Below are 16,130 nucleotides of genomic sequence, written 5' to 3'. Positions count from 1 at the left end.
CCATCTAGTTCTGAGTGTTGTGCAAGCACGTCATATGCAACACCAATTCGTCAGAGCTTTCGAGGCTATATGTTCTTCACTTGGCGTAAATTGTCGGAACAGATTCACCAAGCTTTTTGCTTTTTGCTTTTCAATAAACGGCATCCTCGCATTCGACTTCAAACCATGGCTCCCAGATATTCCAGTGTCGCAGTAATCGGTGCTGGGCCTTCTGGCATCTCCGCTGTGAAAGCCTTGAGTGAAGAGAATGTCTTCGAAAGAATCCAATTGTTCGACAGAAGAGAAGGCATCGGTGGCACATGGTATGCAATCCACATCATAAAATGCTTGAACTCGATTTGACATATGCCTCCAGGATCTACGATGAGCAGCCAGAACCTTTTTCGCCATCTTCGGCGCAACCTGTGCGAGAAATTCCAGCCAAGCTACCACAGTCACTGCCACCAGCATCTGAAAATGTCACGGCTCGGACAGGTCTCTATCCCGCCTTGGACAGCAATGTCGGCTCCCAAGTGATGGCGTTCACCTACAAGCCGTTTCCGGATGTGAACTCGGCCTCTTCCATCAACCGCTTTGGCAAGAGGAACCCGACGCATCCCTTCGCGCAAGTCGCTGGCTACCTCGAGGAGATTGCAGAGCCGTTTTCGCACTTGTTCACTTTCAATACGCATGTGGAGCGTGTGGAGAAAGTGAGCAAGAAATGGCAATTGACTCTCAGGAAAACTCAACATTATCTGAAGAACCAGAAGAGAGATTACTGGTGGCAAGACACATTCGATGCCGTTGTTGTGGCCACCGGGCACTACGGTGTACCATTCGTTCCGAATATTGACGGTCTTAAAGAGACTTTTGCTGCTTTGCCTCAAAGGTTTGAGCACTCGAAGGCTTACAGGTCTCCTGAGGACTACGTTGGCAAGGTACTTACTTACTTCTATCCTTCTCCGTGAATGAGATGAATGAACATGACTAACGCGAGGGTTTAGAAAGTCGTTGTCGTCGGCGGCAACGTTTCTGCATCTGACACAGTCTCAGAGATTCACAGCATCGTGTCTGGGCCCCTTTATGTCTCGCAGCGAGGCTCTAATGAAATTCTTCAGGATGCATGGGAACTACCCAACGTCGTTCTCAAGCCGCAAATCACACGAGTGTCCGTTGGATCTGGAAACACCGTCAAAGTCAAATTCTCGGACGGCAGTGAAGTCGACGGTATCGAGAAAGTTCACTTCGGCACCGGCTATCGACTTTCCTACCCTTTCCTGCGTCCCGATCCCGTGACGCCAAGTGGGCGCCTCTCAGGATTTTACCAACACGTCTTTAACATCGCGGATCCGTCACTCACAGTCGTTGGACAAGTCAAGGCGGCCATCTCGTTCCGTGTCTACGAGTACCAGGCCGTTGCCGTGGCTCGCTATTTCGCGAACCGGGGAGGCGGTCTGCCTTCTCCACGAGAGCAGGACGAGTGGGAAGTGAAGCGACTGCAGTACAAGGGGTCGACGTCCCAGTTCCACGAAATCAAGCCCGACTTTTCAGAATATTTCGAGTTTTTGCGAGGTGTTGCCGGACCTCCTGCACCGGACACGGATGCTTATGAGTTGCCTGCGTGGGAAGATGAATGGGCGTTGTTGGGCTTCGGCGTTCTGGCACTGAAGCAAAAGTGGTGGAAGGAGTTGAAGAGGAAGGAAGAGGAGGCAAAGAAAATCCAGTCCAAGTTGTAGGCTCGATGCACATTGACCGTAGGAGCACACAGGACCATGTTGCTTCGGCTTCAAGTGGATTTTAATCACTAGACTCTTGTGTTAGAATAACAGAGGAAATTTCCCTTGCTTTGACAAGCTTTGTTCCGCTCATAAGCGCAACTTTCTAACCAAATGCTTTCCCATCTTTTCTCATTGCCAAGACGCCAGTTCCTACGCGAGATCTATAGGCGATTTTGCGTGTTATTCCCAGCCGAATTCGCGATAGACCTACCCATTACGGTTAATTTTCCGACGGAGTTCGACCGAGGGGTAGGAACCCACGCGGAGTTTAGTGGACCTCGATGATCAACTGCCGAATGAGCTGCACGATTGTCATTTGAACGGTGGGTTCAACGTTGCACTAGCATATTCGTCATTCATGTAGAGAATGAGGAGTTCATCCTATGGAAAAAATTTGGAGGGACTTTTGAACATGAGATGGCCAGAACATCGTCAAAGTGGCGATGGTAGCCGAGGCTACGAGCTATCATATAAGTCAACGATGGTTCTAAGCAACGTATGTGAATGAAGTTCGTCAACCTCGAGTCCAAGAACCCGTGAAGATGGCCGAAGAATCACCCAAGTCCGTGTCGTCGGACGTCCACGATGCGGTCTCTGACCCACCGGTGAAGCGGGTGTGGTACCACAGCACCTTGTTCAATGCCTTCGTGATCGGAGGAGTTGGTATGAAGCCATGTGCACTGTCAGAGTAGCAATTACTAACATCACCCAGGCTTCATGGCCCCTGGCCTGTGGAATGCGATGAACGCCCTCGGCGCAGGTGGTGCCCAGGAACCATTCCTCGTCAATGCCGCCAATGCGCTTGTCTTCGGACTCATGGCCTTCCTGTGCTTATTCGGTGGGCCCATCGCGAACCGCATTGGGCTCTCAAGAACGCTGTTGCTTGGAGCTGTTGGCTACCCACTTTACTCCGCTGGACTGTACACCAACAACCGTTACGGCAACGTCTGGCTCGTTCTTGTTGGAGCTGCCGCCTGCGGTATTTCTGCCGGCTTGTTCTGGGCCTCCGAGGGCGCTGTTGCTCTTGGATATCCAGAGCCGTCTAAGCGTGGCAAGTACATGAACATCTGGCTCTGGTTCAGAACCGGTGGTCCTCTTGTCGGTGGAGCCATCGTTCTGGCCCTCAACAACGATGCGGCTGCGAAGAAGAAGGGCAAGGTTGGATACCAGACCTACCTGGTCTTCGTTGCTCTACAATGTCTCAGCGTGCCCCTTGCCCTCGCTCTATCTCCCCCGGAGAAGGTCCAAAGATCCGACGGTAGCAAAGTTATTATCAAAGCCGAGAAGTCGTTCAAGGCCGAGTTCAGAGAGCTGCTCCGCGTGTCGAAGCGCAAAGACATCCTGCTGCTTCTCCCCATCTTTTGGGCTGCCTACTTCAACCAGTACAGCGGAAACTTTCAAGCCTACTATTTCGGCATCCGAGCTCGCGCACTCATCGGTTTCGTTAGCAACTTCGGCACGCTTCTGTCATCGCAGCTGATTAGCACTCTCCTCGACTACAAGAAATTCAGTGTAAAGAAGCGCATCACTATTGGCTTCTACTACGTCATTGTATGGCACGTCATTGCGTGGGTTTACGGCTGGGTCATTCAAGAGAAGTACACCCGCAACCCACCTGCGTACGATTGGGAAGATAAGGGATTTACTGAGGGTTTCTTTGTGCTGTTGTTGTGGGATTTCGCCCGTCAAGCACTGCAGAGCTGGCTTTACTACCTTCTTGCTACCAAGACGGACAACATCTCGGAGCTCACTCGTTTCTCGGGTATTCTTAGAGGCCAGGAGAGCTTTTCCCAGGCTGTCTCGTTTGGCTTGAACACACAGAAGTGGAAGGGAGGTCGAGTACCACTTGCTGTCAACACTATACTCCTGGGTAAGCCATGCAGAGTCCATGATGAAGTTGAAGATGATGCTAATCGATGTAGGTTTGGCCGTTTATCCTACGTGGCTGGTGGTCAGAGACCACGTCCCAGTCGAAGAGACCGACAGACTTGCAGCTGTAGAGGAACAGTCACAAACTGGTGAACTAGCCGAGACGAGGTTGTCAGTGGATGAGAGAAAGGAATTTGCTGTGGGGCAGACGGGTATTGGGAGAGATGCGAAGATGTGATTTTGCCTTCTGGGATTTTCTGGTATCCAGAATTGATCTTTTGCAAATCATACTCATACCTTCACAAACCAATCAAGACTCAACGAGCCATGGAGTTCACAAATTTCTTCATTTAAATGGCGTTAGTGCACGTGTGGAATGAGCGCCCCAATGTTGAAACTGCGGTCGATGTTCAACTGTTCTAATTACGTCTATTTATACCCAATTGTACATCTAATTACAGTGTTACAAAGAAGATTTACATTCACTTCATTCTCACCCTCATCTTCATTACTTCGTCCCAAGCACCCGCATTAACCTCGTCCTCATTCTCATAAGAAGTATAGCCTCTCTAGAGAATACATCTTGTTTACACAAGAGAGTGCTCAAGAACGTGCGTAAGCCATGAGGGTGGGCTCGGCAATGAGCTTCGGGAGGTAGGCCAACAAGCGAATGCCAGCAGCAACAATCGAACCAGCAGTAGCAATGCCATCCTCGAGGTTCAGGCCAGGGGCGATGAAGTCCTTGCAAACGTCGTTGAGGTTGATGTTGCTAATCTTGGCGGGTCCTGAGCCTCTCTGAAGAACATCCTTGATCAGTGCGGCTGTCAAGGGGTTGAAGAGCATCGTCGCGTGGCCGTAGATACTGCCAGCGGGGCGGCCAGGGCAGACAGACTGGACCTCGATATTGGTGACACCGACACGGCGGGCATCGGTCAGGTAGGCGGAAGCAGCCGTGCCTTGCTGGGGCTCGACAACCTCATCGAGAATAGCACTGTAGAAAGTTGTTGTGGGAACGTAGGCGTCGGCTCCTCCACGGGAACGAAGGGTGTTAATGAAAACGGAGGTATATTGCTGTTGAATGACAGAAGGATCGCAGGGAGCGTTGAGGGCTCCGTTGCCAGGTGAAAGGCATAGAACGTTGGCAAGAACGGTTCCGTGGAAGTCGGGAGATACGGGGAAGAAGTTGGCGACAGCGTTGCGGGTAGAAGGCCAGAAGGTGAAAGCCCACTGGGTGTCTAGACCACCCTGAGACCAAGAAATGATGCTCGAGTTCTTGTTGCTGATGCCATTGATGTAGTTAATGGCATAAGCGACGTACTCAGAATTGACCTGGGCGTCGCCAAGAAGAGCGCCAGGAATATTGAGCCAGACGGGATCTGCGTAAGGGACGTTCGTGAGAAGCTTCAACAAGTTGGGGCTGAAGGTCTCTCCTCCGTAGACACCAGTGCCGGGAATGAAAATAACAGGAGGCTTCTGGCCGTAGGTGAAAGTCTGGGGAATGTAGATGGCCTGGCGAAGCTGCTGCTCGGAGAGGGTGTATGGCGCATCCGAGGCATCTTTCTTGGGGTAGACAGACTTGGCCGGGTTGACCGGATTGTTGTTGCTCGTCGAATCGATGCCGTTGAGAGGAGCAATCAGCTTGTTGGCATTGTTGGCCAGGTCCAAGCTACCCAGAAGGCCAGTGCCGAGAAGTCCCTGGAAGCTAGAGAGGAGGTTGTTCGGGACGAGACCTTGGCCGATTTGCTTTTGCAGCTTTCCGTAAAAGTCACCAGTGCTTCCCGTGTTCCAGATCGATCCGAGCTTCGTTTGGAGATCTCCGACGTTGAGCACTCCGGCGCCGACGCCGCTCCCGGGCTTCGTGCCAAGAACACCGGTCAAGCTGGACACATAGTTGGTCGGAAGTGCCAGTAGCTGGGTTACGACTCCGAGACCGTCGAGAAGGCCGGCCGGGGCGGCATCAGCGGACTGCAGCAGAGCTGCGGCCAGGACGAGTTGCTGAATCTGTGAGCGCATTGTTGTAGTTATTATGTGAAGGATTGTGAAATTAGAAATGTCCTGCTAATGATTAAGTAGGAAAGAAAAGACTGAAGATTTGGGAGAGAATGAATTGGGTTGTTTTTGGAAGCTGATGACTTGGAGAGTTCAAGATCTCAGTTTCGGATCAGGATCCGGAGCTACTTATATCTCAAGCTACATCGGACTGAAATGAGGTAAGAACTAGAACAAAGTGTGAAAAGTGTGCGCGCCACAACGTGTCCGAAGCTACCGGCATTGGAGGCCCTAGAGCGGATCCGTGACACTGCACCTAACGACGTGTTGAGCGGATTTAGGCAAGGTGTTGTGAGCAAGCTCTCTGGGGGGAGCTGGAGAACTTGACGATCAGCTAGCTCTGGGGGATTCTTTGTCGATCTCTCAGGTGGGGGAACGAATGGAAATGCCCAATTCTCGGTGCTATTGTATGTCTTGCTGATCTTAGAGTTCGGTAGTGCTGCTAGGATTACTGCAATAGGAATCGCAGGGTGTCTAGCGCAAGACCCAAGTTCCTCCCGTGTAATCCGTCCCAAAGTCGAACGGACGAGTGAAATTGTCCGAACATTCTTAGCCATCATACATCCCACCCAAGACACCGCTGAAGTCTATCCCAGTCCATAATGTAGGCTGGCTTTGTTTAGGGTCTTCAATGGAAGCCCGCGGGATGCCACCTTAGCTTCACCAAAGCGCCACAACATGGCGCCAAGCGTACTGTGGTTGCCAACTTACTCGTTCCCCCGCACAAAGAATGACTCGAAGAGTCGCTGACGCTTGCAGATTGCCTCGGTATGGCTGTTAGCCTGTTCTTTTGGTCTCAAAGTATACTCTCATCATACCCTCTGAGCTTAATTCTATGCTACCGCATTCTTGCCTCAACTTCAGCTCCTTGCAAATATTGACGAGAAACAATCTCAGCATACCGAACCTATATTTGCTAATTCTTCGTATGCCGTCAACCGGGCGCTAAACCATCCGATGGCGTCCTGGTAACCGTGGTCCAAACTTTGCTGATAAGCACACGGTTGTAGGTAAACACGGTACACGGCCACTCTAGCGCATAGCTCGGACGACAATCATTCTCTCTACAGCTGCCCATGGCATTCTCTGTAGTAGAACGCAACATGAAGTTGACATGTCTGCTCTGAGTGTCAACCTTTCGCCAAGAAGTTCTCAAGCAATTTCCATTCGGGCATTGCTCGTAGTCAATGCGACGGGCCGATATCAGGTCGACGCAGAGCGTGCTCAGCGATTGTGTGAGCAGGGAATTCATGATCTCATGATCTCTTCGTATAGCACAACTTTGAGAGTCTATGCTTGGTATTGTGGCCTGATACAGATAATGTAGATCACTCTCGCACCTCTTGAGTAAGTTCTGGTCCCGTGTTGAGTAAAAGTTATCAACGTTTGGACCTCGAAAGGCCCGATTGCCATCATGTCTTCATGTTTGCTCAACTTCAATCGTAGAGCCATTGCTCTGAGCGAATTAATTGGGACATGGGCGAGTAGAGAATACAACCTGGCAACGGAGCCTCTTATTTCCTCCGCCTTTTTCGTTCGGTCTTGCTCAGCAACTGATCTGTCTTGTCCAGAGGTGCGAGGCAAGCGGCTCACTTCGGAAAGGCCTCGATCACGGGATTGCTGCGGAAAAGATGAAAGGTATCATTATGCCTTCTTGAGATAGATGATAGGTTTAACCAAATGCCTAAACTCCCGATTCACCCATTTTATTCACGTGCCCCTGCTCTCTCATCATATGTCACATTCGTTCTATCCAGTATTCTCGTATTAATCTAATTGTTCTGTACGCCGGTGTCGAGTACGACTCTAGCTATCACATCCTCGGCCCCTTGCTTTGGTATGACGAATAGAGAAACGACTCGGTTCCGTCCAAAGCCTTAAGATCTGTCTATGGTTGATTGTAGTGCTGCGGAAAGCTCGTTAAAAGTTCGGTCTGAAGCATCTCCGCCTACAGATAATGAGCTGATTTTCGCCAACTTGTAGCCGATTTCGGCTAACGCCTGCTAAATAATATTATCCGGTGTTCTCCCATCCGTTACCATATGTGACTTGTATAGTGATAGAGCTTGGTCAATCTCTGCTACCGCTTGTTGTGTTTTGTTGCTCTCCGCCTCTCGTTTCAAATGGAGTTGTTCGGATCTGACGACAAGTCTCTCAATACGCCGCAATATGAGGCTATGACGGTTAGTCACTCGTAAGATTTTCAGAGCCTGAGTTTCAACCAACGTTTGTTCAATATCCCTCAGTCGCTGCATTACCGTTTCGGGCGTTCCAGCCACGTGGTTGAAATAATTTTTCCGCAATCTGTTGTCACTCGGACAAGTGAGACTTTTGTTTAGTTGGGCCAGGTGAAATTCTTCAGTCAGTTCGAGCTTATGAGCGGCCGGCTCGGCCTCTATGCGATAATAGAGATCCTTAGGGCCAAAGTCTACATACACGAACTTGAGCATCGTCATCGAGGCAGCCGATCGCCGTAAACTCTCTTGGGCGCCCACGTTTTCGAAAGAGCGACTTAATGCTATTCGAAAAGCATTTTGAGCCTCAGAAAGAGAGAATATGATCCCATAAACCGATGCGACAAAACCCAAGGGGTCTGTCTTATTGAAAGGTAAAGGGCGATGGCACCAGGAGATCTTGAAAGTTGCGCTCACGATGAGAACAGTTTTACTTGAAATAGGATCAGGCTGGAATGTAGTCTTCAGTCTGAGCTCCAAGATCTTGAACAGCAGCTGGAAGATACCAGAGAAGAGGACAGAAACTCTACAAATTCCATACGACGGGAATACGAATCTAGTTTTCGGGTGATGAAGCAGCACGCAGAAGACCCGGACTCAATACAGTACGAACTCCTGCTTGAGATTAGGAAGAAACTAGAAGAATACCGTAAGACTTCTTTTCTTCTTTGCATGATCTCATCTTCAAAACCGATTCCAGATCAAGCAATTCGGCACGCCTCTTCCTTACGTAAGTTGCCTCGGCCACACATCTGACGGCGATTGGAAGTTTCTCGCAGTATGGCTGCGCGAGCCCAAAGGAGAAATGGGTTTCTTGACATGACAGGCATAGAAGCAATGGCCTGGAATCAGGCCAAACAAGACGATACCTTCAATATTGGGGGTCAGCGGTCGAAACGGACAGGTTCACTAAATTCATGAACGGCAAAGTTTTCAACTTGAATCACAAAGTGATCGAACAACACAGCAAGGTTAGACTTCATCTTACACGAACCTCCCCGTGGTATGGTTTCCGAATGATTCCGACTAATGTTCGTATCGCATATTTCAGTGAAAAGCTTAGGCCGGACGATACGCGTACTTACAACGAGGAAAAGATCTCACGCTATAGTGACACCATTTTGGCAGCTCTATCCGCTGCACTGCCGACTCTTGCAACCCTCGTCTTGTACTTCGTGCAGAACATGCTGCATAGAATAGGACTTGTCATTGTCCTTACCATGATTTTCTCATTCCTGTTTGCACTACTTACTAGGGCAAAGATGGCTGAAATCTTCGCGGCAGCGGCTGCCTTTGGGCTGTGGAGGTGGTCTACATTGGCAGCGTGGCTTCTAACAACCCCAGTCTGTTCATGCTCATCATCTCAGTCCTAGGACGTCCATCCGGCTGCGGGTATTAGAGATCGAAGTGATAGATTCGAGGAAGTTCATTTTCTGTCTTTACAGCAATGAACCCTCTATTTCTCGTATGCCATTAGAATCTTTGTGTGATTATCTGGTATTTTTCGATCAGTCATAGTGCTGTGTGTGTCAAAGTTGAATCTTCACTGTAGGGAACTGGTGCAAAAATGTGTCCTACCGAATACGGGACATTAAATGGTGTCATAATATCACGGTTCTTCCAGAGGTTTACAGGCAAACCCTTGGATGACTTACTAAGGCTCATCGGCGACTCAACGCTTCTGGCCTTATAAGGAAACTTTAGACTCCAGGAACGCGCTGGCACTCTTCATTAACTTCATGCGTATTGTTGGGGGCGGTTCATCGAGGGGTTCATTCGTGTTCGGGGAGTTTCTGCCTCCCCGCGGCATCCACGCTCCCTCTCGCGATCTATTGAACTTCAAACAACCTGTATTGTGGGCAGATAATCTCTATCGAGAACCTTGACCCGGATCACAACCATGCGTATAGGATACGCAGTCTCGCGTTCGAAGTGTCTGATTCACATGTTACCCACGGGGTGGTACTGCCACACCTGCTATAACTGCTGCGCACTTCATCTTGACTCTCACTGCTATTAATACTCTACATGGAGAACCTTCATAGCTGCATCTCGACATCTCACCTAAATGAAAGTTAAGAAGTTGAATCATTCATCTCGGCCAAATTTCCTCTCAATCAAGCCATTTACCAACATGACCATCCAGGTGAGAGTTTTCACAGAGTTCCATGGTACGGTGTCCCCCGGTTACTATACCTCTCGAAAGGGTAGAATTCTTCATCCAACATCACGTCGATCAAGCGCAGATGTAACTGCAATGGAGGATTTACCGGCAGCGATACCGAGCAGAAGGACCATGATCACCCACTAATGATCGATCAGCAAGATAAGCACTTGATGCAGCAGATCACAAAGCCCAATATCATGCCACCCCAGATTCCTCAACATTCTCGAAGCGACCGATCGACAAGAATAGCGCATCATCCCATCTTTCCTCGAAACGGCCCCCAGAAGCGACACACTCTCCACACAGACTCGCACAGGCAGAGGCAAGAGACAAACTTGCAGAAAATCTCCATCAGCACGTAATTCCCCAAAAGGGCCCCCGTTTACCGCCGTGCACATCAGCGTCATAGTACGTGGGCGGCCCCTATAACGTCTGAAGCAAGAAACTTAAGATCAGCCCCCAGACTTCCCATCTTGCGCCCGCCGCAGTGGAAACACGGCACAGACGCACCAGCAGTCATCGGTAATTTACGTTCCCAAGTAAGCGATGTTCCGGCAGTCAGTGGTCCGTCGTGAGCACACGCTTCTGCTTACTAGTTACGCGAGCCGATGACAGAACCGCATCTCCGCTTTCTTCTCAAGGCCCCGGTACGGTGGTGGGTCGACCCCGGGACCGGTGGGGCCGGGGATGTTCATTGTCTAGGGGGCGCAGTCCTCCCGCACTCCGTTCTCGCCCGGCTTCCCTTGGCTGACTGAGTGCCTTTTCCAGTGTACTTCACCCTCAAGGTCCTCGCATTTGCGGCTTTTATTCATAGGCTCGCAGATCCGTATCATAAAATGTTCCACATAACCTATACTCAACCGTCTACTATGGCGTCTTGTGTCGAACCGAAAGAATCCGATCATCAATGCAAATTCTTTTTCGTTCTCTTTCCGAGTCCGATTTCTTCGGACTATGTGATGCGTGTGATGTGTGGCTGGATACTGAATGCAACCATCGTTGGTGCCGAATTCTTTGGATATCTGGTTCTGTCCAAAAGTTACATTGACGAGCGTGTGTCTGGTTAATATACACTTTGCCACTCGTCTCGTCCCTCGTCCCCTTTCACACCTCCACCGCAAGGCACCACCCGAACTCCAAGACATGTCAAGAGAGACGCGCCAAGTCAAACTTTCAACGGCTTTTCTTTGGACCTCCAAGCCCAGTGAAGCTGCTGATTTAAAGTAGATCAACATGGTCGATAAGCCGGCCAGATACAATTATTCCAACATCGCCAAATCAAAATGTGTACACTGAGCCTGCAACAGACACACCAATCAGAAAGGCAACAAATGTGCCGTACAAATCGACTCCATCGCTCTTATGCCATCGACAATCATACCTCATGAGACGTCGCGGCAAACTCTATGCCCTCTAACCCCCTGCATCCCTGCCCGGTCCCTCACATAGCGCAGACAGGGCCGTCGGCAACGAAATCCCCTCCTCGATCACTCTCTCGAGTCTCATCGAGGTCCCTGCGTCTATTCCGCCCACTCACACACGACAAACACCCTTCAGGATACCATCCCAGACTCTGTCTTGTACGAGCAACAAGGCCTCTGATCTATAATGCGCGCCACTGCTATGACATCAAAATCTCCTATGCTCCCTCTTTTCGCTGCTCCGCATTTCCTCTCGATCATTTACCCGCTCCCAGCATGGAAGATGGCGAATGATCGACGTATCCGGGTCTGGTAAGAAGACAAGACCAAGGCAGTCCTTCCTTGCCTTCCCCGCGTCAAATTCGCAGAGTAGCGGCCAAGGCAACGAAGACGAAGGAAAGACGATTGAACGATTCTCTGACCTTGCAGAAACCCTTACCAACACTACGCGTGGGATCCAAGGCCCGCCGCACTGTATCCGTCCCTCTTCGGCTCTTCCCCCTCCAACGTCACATCGAAGCACGACGAGAGAGCCGCAGAGCGCTCCCCTGCCGATCATTACCCTACCATGAAGCAACGGCTGGAGACGTCCCCGATCCCCTCAAGCCCCTCAGCCCTCAAGTGTGCCCCTGCACTCCTTGGGGGTCGACATCCACTTACAGTACCACCCACCAGCAAGGCCGTAGGGCGCTGCACGTGTTGGTGGCCGGATCGAGAAGGCCGGTAAACCACGTTCTTCCCTCTCTTCCCCCCTTCCAGTCTCTGGCGGGCCTTTCACGACAAAGCACAATACCGTTTGGGTGGTCGCTGATCCGTTCGGATGCGCTTCCGACCGTGACAGGTTCCGGAGTGCTGGTAGCACCCTTCCCTTCCTCTCCGTACCACCATACCTCGTTAGCGTCTTCTACGTGTCTGCTGATCTCGTACTGCTTCGTGATGGTGAAGATGTCGTGATGTTTGCTGTCAACCAATAGGCCCTAGTGCCCATCATCGTTGTTTCCCACGCTAGCATCGTTGTTCCCCGTCCGAGCTCTTGTTTTCTCAACCCAACCGCCAGACTTGTAGATCACAGATAGATGAGGGATAAGCTTAAGTCACGTCAGATCAAGATTTGACTGAGTAGATAGGTGCAAATTGTCACCTGTTTGTCACAAAGGCTGAAGACATCCAGAAGGAATGGCGTCTAAAGTTCATAAAAGTTGATTTCTCATGAGCCATAAACTTGAAAGAAAAGGGGGAGTAAGAAAAGAACCCCCCCCGCTATCAAAAGTGTCAAGGTATCACACACCACCATACACCATTCCGTCCCTCTTCATCTTTTTTTATACAAATGCCATCTCAGTATGGTTTGCCTCGTGCCAAACCTCCATCTTCAACATCGTCGCCATCTCCAGAGACCACCGGGCTACGGCAGCTCATACAGACTCTTCTTCCTCCCCTGCGGCTCCGCCACCACAATCGCTTCCTTGCCATCAATCTCCGCCATCTGATAATTCCCGCCCAACCCGCCGGGACTCCCATCCCACTCACTACTCGCCTTCCTCACGGTCATCATCCCAGGCGTCGCCGACATGTTATACGTTCCCGTCCCCATGGAGCTAATCGTCCCCGTGCCCCCGTTTTGGTTCATATTGTGAATATTCATCCCCCCGTACGCGATCCGCCCGGTATGTCCGGTATTCGACCTCGAAAGATCGCTCGCCCCGCTGCTGCCGCCGTACCCACCATTGATACTCGACCCATCAAGCTCCACGGGTCCCTGGCGAGACCTCTCCTTGCGTAGGTACCACATCACGCCCACCGCCACGAGCAGCGCACCACCCACACTCGCGCCGACACCCAGTCCCACGACAGCCACGTTCCCGATACCCTTCTGCCCGCCATCTCCACTGCTTCCGGTATTTGTATCCGCCGTCGGCTGACTGGCCTCCGCGCCGCCAGGCGTGGCGGGGATCTTGCTCGTCATCGTCGGCACGGCCGTCATCTCAGGCGTCTGCTGCGAGGGGTAATTGCTTCCGCCCGTGACGCCGGCGCGTCCCGACCCTGAGGGCGTGGGAGTGGATTTGGCGCCCGTGTTAAGGGTCTGCACGGCGACGGCATTGCCGGGTGTTGCGGCGATGAGGGGCCCGAAGATGGCGGGCGGCGTGGAACAGCATCTCGTCTTCTCGGCGGCGGATTCGCAGCAGAACTTGCCCGGTACGCCGAAGCCTTGGCTGTCGCATTGCCATACCTGGACACCGTTGAATCTGAAGTCGTATGCCGTGTTGTTCTTTCTTGTGTCGGGGTCTGTTGTCCTCATGTTAGTACTCCTGTTCCTTCCTGAATCCAAACACCCCTCCATCTCAGGTTCGCCAGTCTCGGTCCATGATCTCCCATGACCAACTATTCTCCTGTGTCATCGGAAAGGATTCGACTTACTCAACACGCAATGCTGCGGGCAAATTGGACTCTGCCACGTCGGATCCGAACACGTCCCTCTCGCATACGCAATACCCGTGTTATTCGACGTATCCTCGAGCTTGCACAACCCGTTGCTCAAACACGCATTCACGCTCCCGCAGCACATGCTGACCTCGGCCTTGGGATCGCACGGGACGTCCAGACTCTGCACGCCGCCGGGGAAGAAGCACAGGTTCGCCGCGGCCCGGGCGCATGTTACGAAGCCGCTGCTGCTGAGCAGCGTGAGCAGCACCACCTTTGTTGTCGTCGTCTTCATGTTTGATGTCGTTTAAATGAATCTGAGCCCGGTAAGAGAGGCCGGGAGAGTTGACTAGGCCAGGGGATTCTGCTTTTCCCAAATACACTTGGCCCAGCGAATACGAATTCCGAAGAGGGTAACCCGACCAAGATCGATGCCGAAGACAAGAAGATGTGTAGTCGAGAGAACCAGCCTCTATTGTTGCCAAGCAGTCGTAAACAGTAGTTCAAAAGAGCCGCAAAGGTATCGATCGTACAAGGCGGGGATGCTCGATGACGAAAGGAACGACGAGTCTGAGGCTCCGGCCCCCAAAAGGCTGGAATGTTTGTTCGGGGAAAGGAGGTCGGAAAGGGAAGAGAAAGTCCGACGGCGAGAAGAATAGGTAGAGGGAGTGATTATGAGATGGAGGTGGTGGTATGTGTAGAAGAGGGGTGGGGTGGGCGATGTGAGAGGAGGAGTAATAAGATGTTCTGCCAGGTAATAGCTGGGCTATGGGTGGTGGTGTGCCAACGTGTTTGAGGTAAGGCGACAACCTTCGCTCTTTCTCTTCCAAGGGATTTCGAAACAGGAACCAACTTCGAGAAGACAGAAAGACCAGACGGACCAGACCAGTAGCAGAGAAGGGCAAAGATAAGTAGAAGGCTCCTTGATCCTCCCCCGTGGGATTAAGATTACCTCCACGAGAAGGCGTAGTAGCTGAACAAGAAGAAGGACAAGCTAAAAATGAGTGGAAGGGGGTTTGGTTCTTTCTGCTCGGGTTTCGTAGAGATGGAGAGGGAGAGAAAACGTAATCAACACGTTCTCATCTTCAAAGGAGGGAGGAGAAAAGCAGGAAGCAGGAAGCAAACAAAAAAGGAGCGAGAAGAAGTTGCAAAGAAAGTCCGAAAACCTTCCTTCCAAACGAACGAGAAAAGGGCGGCGCTGCCAGACCTTAAGAGAAGTCACATATCCCAAACTCCTCTCCACGGCAGTCTGGATCCGTGCTTCCTCTCTCTCTCTCCACCACATCTGCCCCATATCCAGAGTTCGCCTCTTGGATCGGTCTCGTGAAGAAAAGCTGCCCAGGAGGAGGGAATTATGAGGGGGGGGAAGAAAAGTCCCGTTCTCCACGAACATCTCGCCGGCAGCACGCCGACCCGCGGGGGTCATGCTACCATGCCACTTAACAACTCTTCACGGATACTATATAATGTGTAGGTAAGCCAGCCCAGCCGCAGCCGCAGCCGCACCCGGACAAGACCATACAGAACACACACAAGAGATGGTGGATCCCATCCTCCAAGAGCCAAGCCGCACTGCTTGTCCTGCAGCGCCCAGCGTCCCAACTTTGAGGGAGAGACCGGGGTGGAGGCGCAGACGATTGACTCGATTGACTCGTCCCAAGAAGAGGCCCCCCCAGACTTGGCCTGAAGAAGACCCGGAAGAACATGGTCTGCCTGTGTCTGTCCGTACATCTTGGGAACAGAACCAGTCAGACTTGAATGAATAGGGAAAAGGATGTAGGGATCATGGTGTCAGCAACGGGTAACGCCGTAGCGCCATCTGTGGGTACTAACAACCCAGGTCCACGGCCTAGTTTCTGCCCAGCAAGGCCAGCCATCGTCAATGCCGTTCCAGCTCCTTCAGCAGCTTTCCCACCTTCTTCGCTCTCTCGCACCAGTGAGTGTATCTGTGATTGTGGCATTTTTTTCAGGGTCCATGACTCGCCGCAGGGTTTCCTGGCTGCCCAGCACCGCAGCATCCGCCCCACGCGCGCGTCTGGTTTCAGGTTATCTGCCGCTGCGACCTTCTCTCCAAGAAACTCAAGACTCAAGACTCGAGAGTCCCTCCGAGGTTGCCAACACAAGGCCGGCCGAAGCCGGCTACAGGAACCTGCTTTTCTTCCATAAGCTACGGATGTCCATCCGTACGGAGTGCAGAAAGATCATACCTCGA

At 51.6% G+C, this 16,130-nt stretch overlaps 8 protein-coding genes across 8 annotated transcripts; 3 read left to right on the top strand and 5 right to left on the bottom strand.

Moving 5' to 3' along the window:
* Positions 1-165: 165 nt before the first annotated feature.
* Positions 166-1,715, top strand: CLUP02_11667 (dimethylaniline monooxygenase; the record flags this gene model as incomplete). The annotated part of the gene is made up of 3 exons (XM_049290634.1): positions 166-302; positions 356-917; positions 984-1,715. The coding sequence occupies 3 exons, from the start codon at positions 166-168 to the stop codon at positions 1,713-1,715; spliced, it is 1,431 nt and encodes a 476-aa protein (XP_049147779.1).
* Positions 1,716-2,299: 584 nt separating this feature from the next.
* Positions 2,300-3,980, top strand: CLUP02_11666 (uncharacterized protein; the record flags this gene model as incomplete). Its single annotated transcript, XM_049290633.1, has 4 exons — positions 2,300-2,420; positions 2,470-3,627; positions 3,680-3,775; positions 3,835-3,980. The coding sequence occupies 4 exons, from the start codon at positions 2,300-2,302 to the stop codon at positions 3,978-3,980; spliced, it is 1,521 nt and encodes a 506-aa protein (XP_049147778.1).
* A 249-nt stretch (positions 3,981-4,229) lies between these two features.
* CLUP02_11665 (uncharacterized protein) lies at positions 4,230-5,639 on the bottom strand (the record flags this gene model as incomplete). The annotated part of the gene is made up of 1 exon (XM_049290632.1): positions 4,230-5,639. One exon carries the CDS (start codon positions 5,637-5,639, stop codon positions 4,230-4,232), a length of 1,410 nt encoding a protein of 469 aa, XP_049147777.1.
* Positions 5,640-6,609: 970 nt separating this feature from the next.
* CLUP02_11664 (uncharacterized protein) lies at positions 6,610-6,927 on the bottom strand (the record flags this gene model as incomplete). Its single annotated transcript, XM_049290631.1, has 1 exon — positions 6,610-6,927. The coding sequence occupies one exon, from the start codon at positions 6,925-6,927 to the stop codon at positions 6,610-6,612; it is 318 nt and encodes a 105-aa protein (XP_049147776.1).
* A 561-nt stretch (positions 6,928-7,488) lies between these two features.
* CLUP02_11663 (uncharacterized protein) lies at positions 7,489-8,583 on the bottom strand (the record flags this gene model as incomplete). The annotated part of the gene is made up of 5 exons (XM_049290630.1): positions 7,489-7,563; positions 7,628-7,651; positions 7,715-7,850; positions 7,902-8,435; positions 8,492-8,583. 5 exons carry the CDS (start codon positions 8,581-8,583, stop codon positions 7,489-7,491), a joined length of 861 nt encoding a protein of 286 aa, XP_049147775.1.
* Positions 8,584-8,689: 106 nt separating this feature from the next.
* Positions 8,690-11,284, top strand: CLUP02_11662 (uncharacterized protein; the record flags this gene model as incomplete). Its single annotated transcript, XM_049290629.1, has 12 exons — positions 8,690-8,792; positions 8,861-9,215; positions 9,277-9,374; positions 9,462-9,507; positions 9,621-9,764; positions 9,820-9,871; positions 9,990-10,055; positions 10,151-10,434; positions 10,486-10,615; positions 10,673-10,751; positions 10,845-11,129; positions 11,199-11,284. 12 exons carry the CDS (start codon positions 8,690-8,692, stop codon positions 11,282-11,284), a joined length of 1,728 nt encoding a protein of 575 aa, XP_049147774.1.
* A 1,618-nt stretch (positions 11,285-12,902) lies between these two features.
* CLUP02_11661 (uncharacterized protein) lies at positions 12,903-14,213 on the bottom strand (the record flags this gene model as incomplete). The annotated part of the gene is made up of 2 exons (XM_049290628.1): positions 12,903-13,783; positions 13,916-14,213. The coding sequence occupies 2 exons, from the start codon at positions 14,211-14,213 to the stop codon at positions 12,903-12,905; spliced, it is 1,179 nt and encodes a 392-aa protein (XP_049147773.1).
* Positions 14,214-14,267: 54 nt separating this feature from the next.
* CLUP02_11660 (uncharacterized protein) lies at positions 14,268-15,649 on the bottom strand (the record flags this gene model as incomplete). The annotated part of the gene is made up of 5 exons (XM_049290627.1): positions 14,268-14,390; positions 14,452-14,684; positions 14,768-14,912; positions 14,994-15,345; positions 15,450-15,649. The coding sequence occupies 5 exons, from the start codon at positions 15,647-15,649 to the stop codon at positions 14,268-14,270; spliced, it is 1,053 nt and encodes a 350-aa protein (XP_049147772.1).
* Between the last annotated feature and the right edge of the window lie 481 nt (positions 15,650-16,130).

This window comes from Colletotrichum lupini, chromosome 6, assembly GCF_023278565.1.
Source record: "Colletotrichum lupini chromosome 6, complete sequence".
Classification (NCBI taxonomy): domain Eukaryota; kingdom Fungi; phylum Ascomycota; class Sordariomycetes; order Glomerellales; family Glomerellaceae; genus Colletotrichum; species Colletotrichum lupini.
Note: the sequence above shows the minus strand (reverse complement) of the source record. Positions and strands in the feature narration are given on the sequence as shown.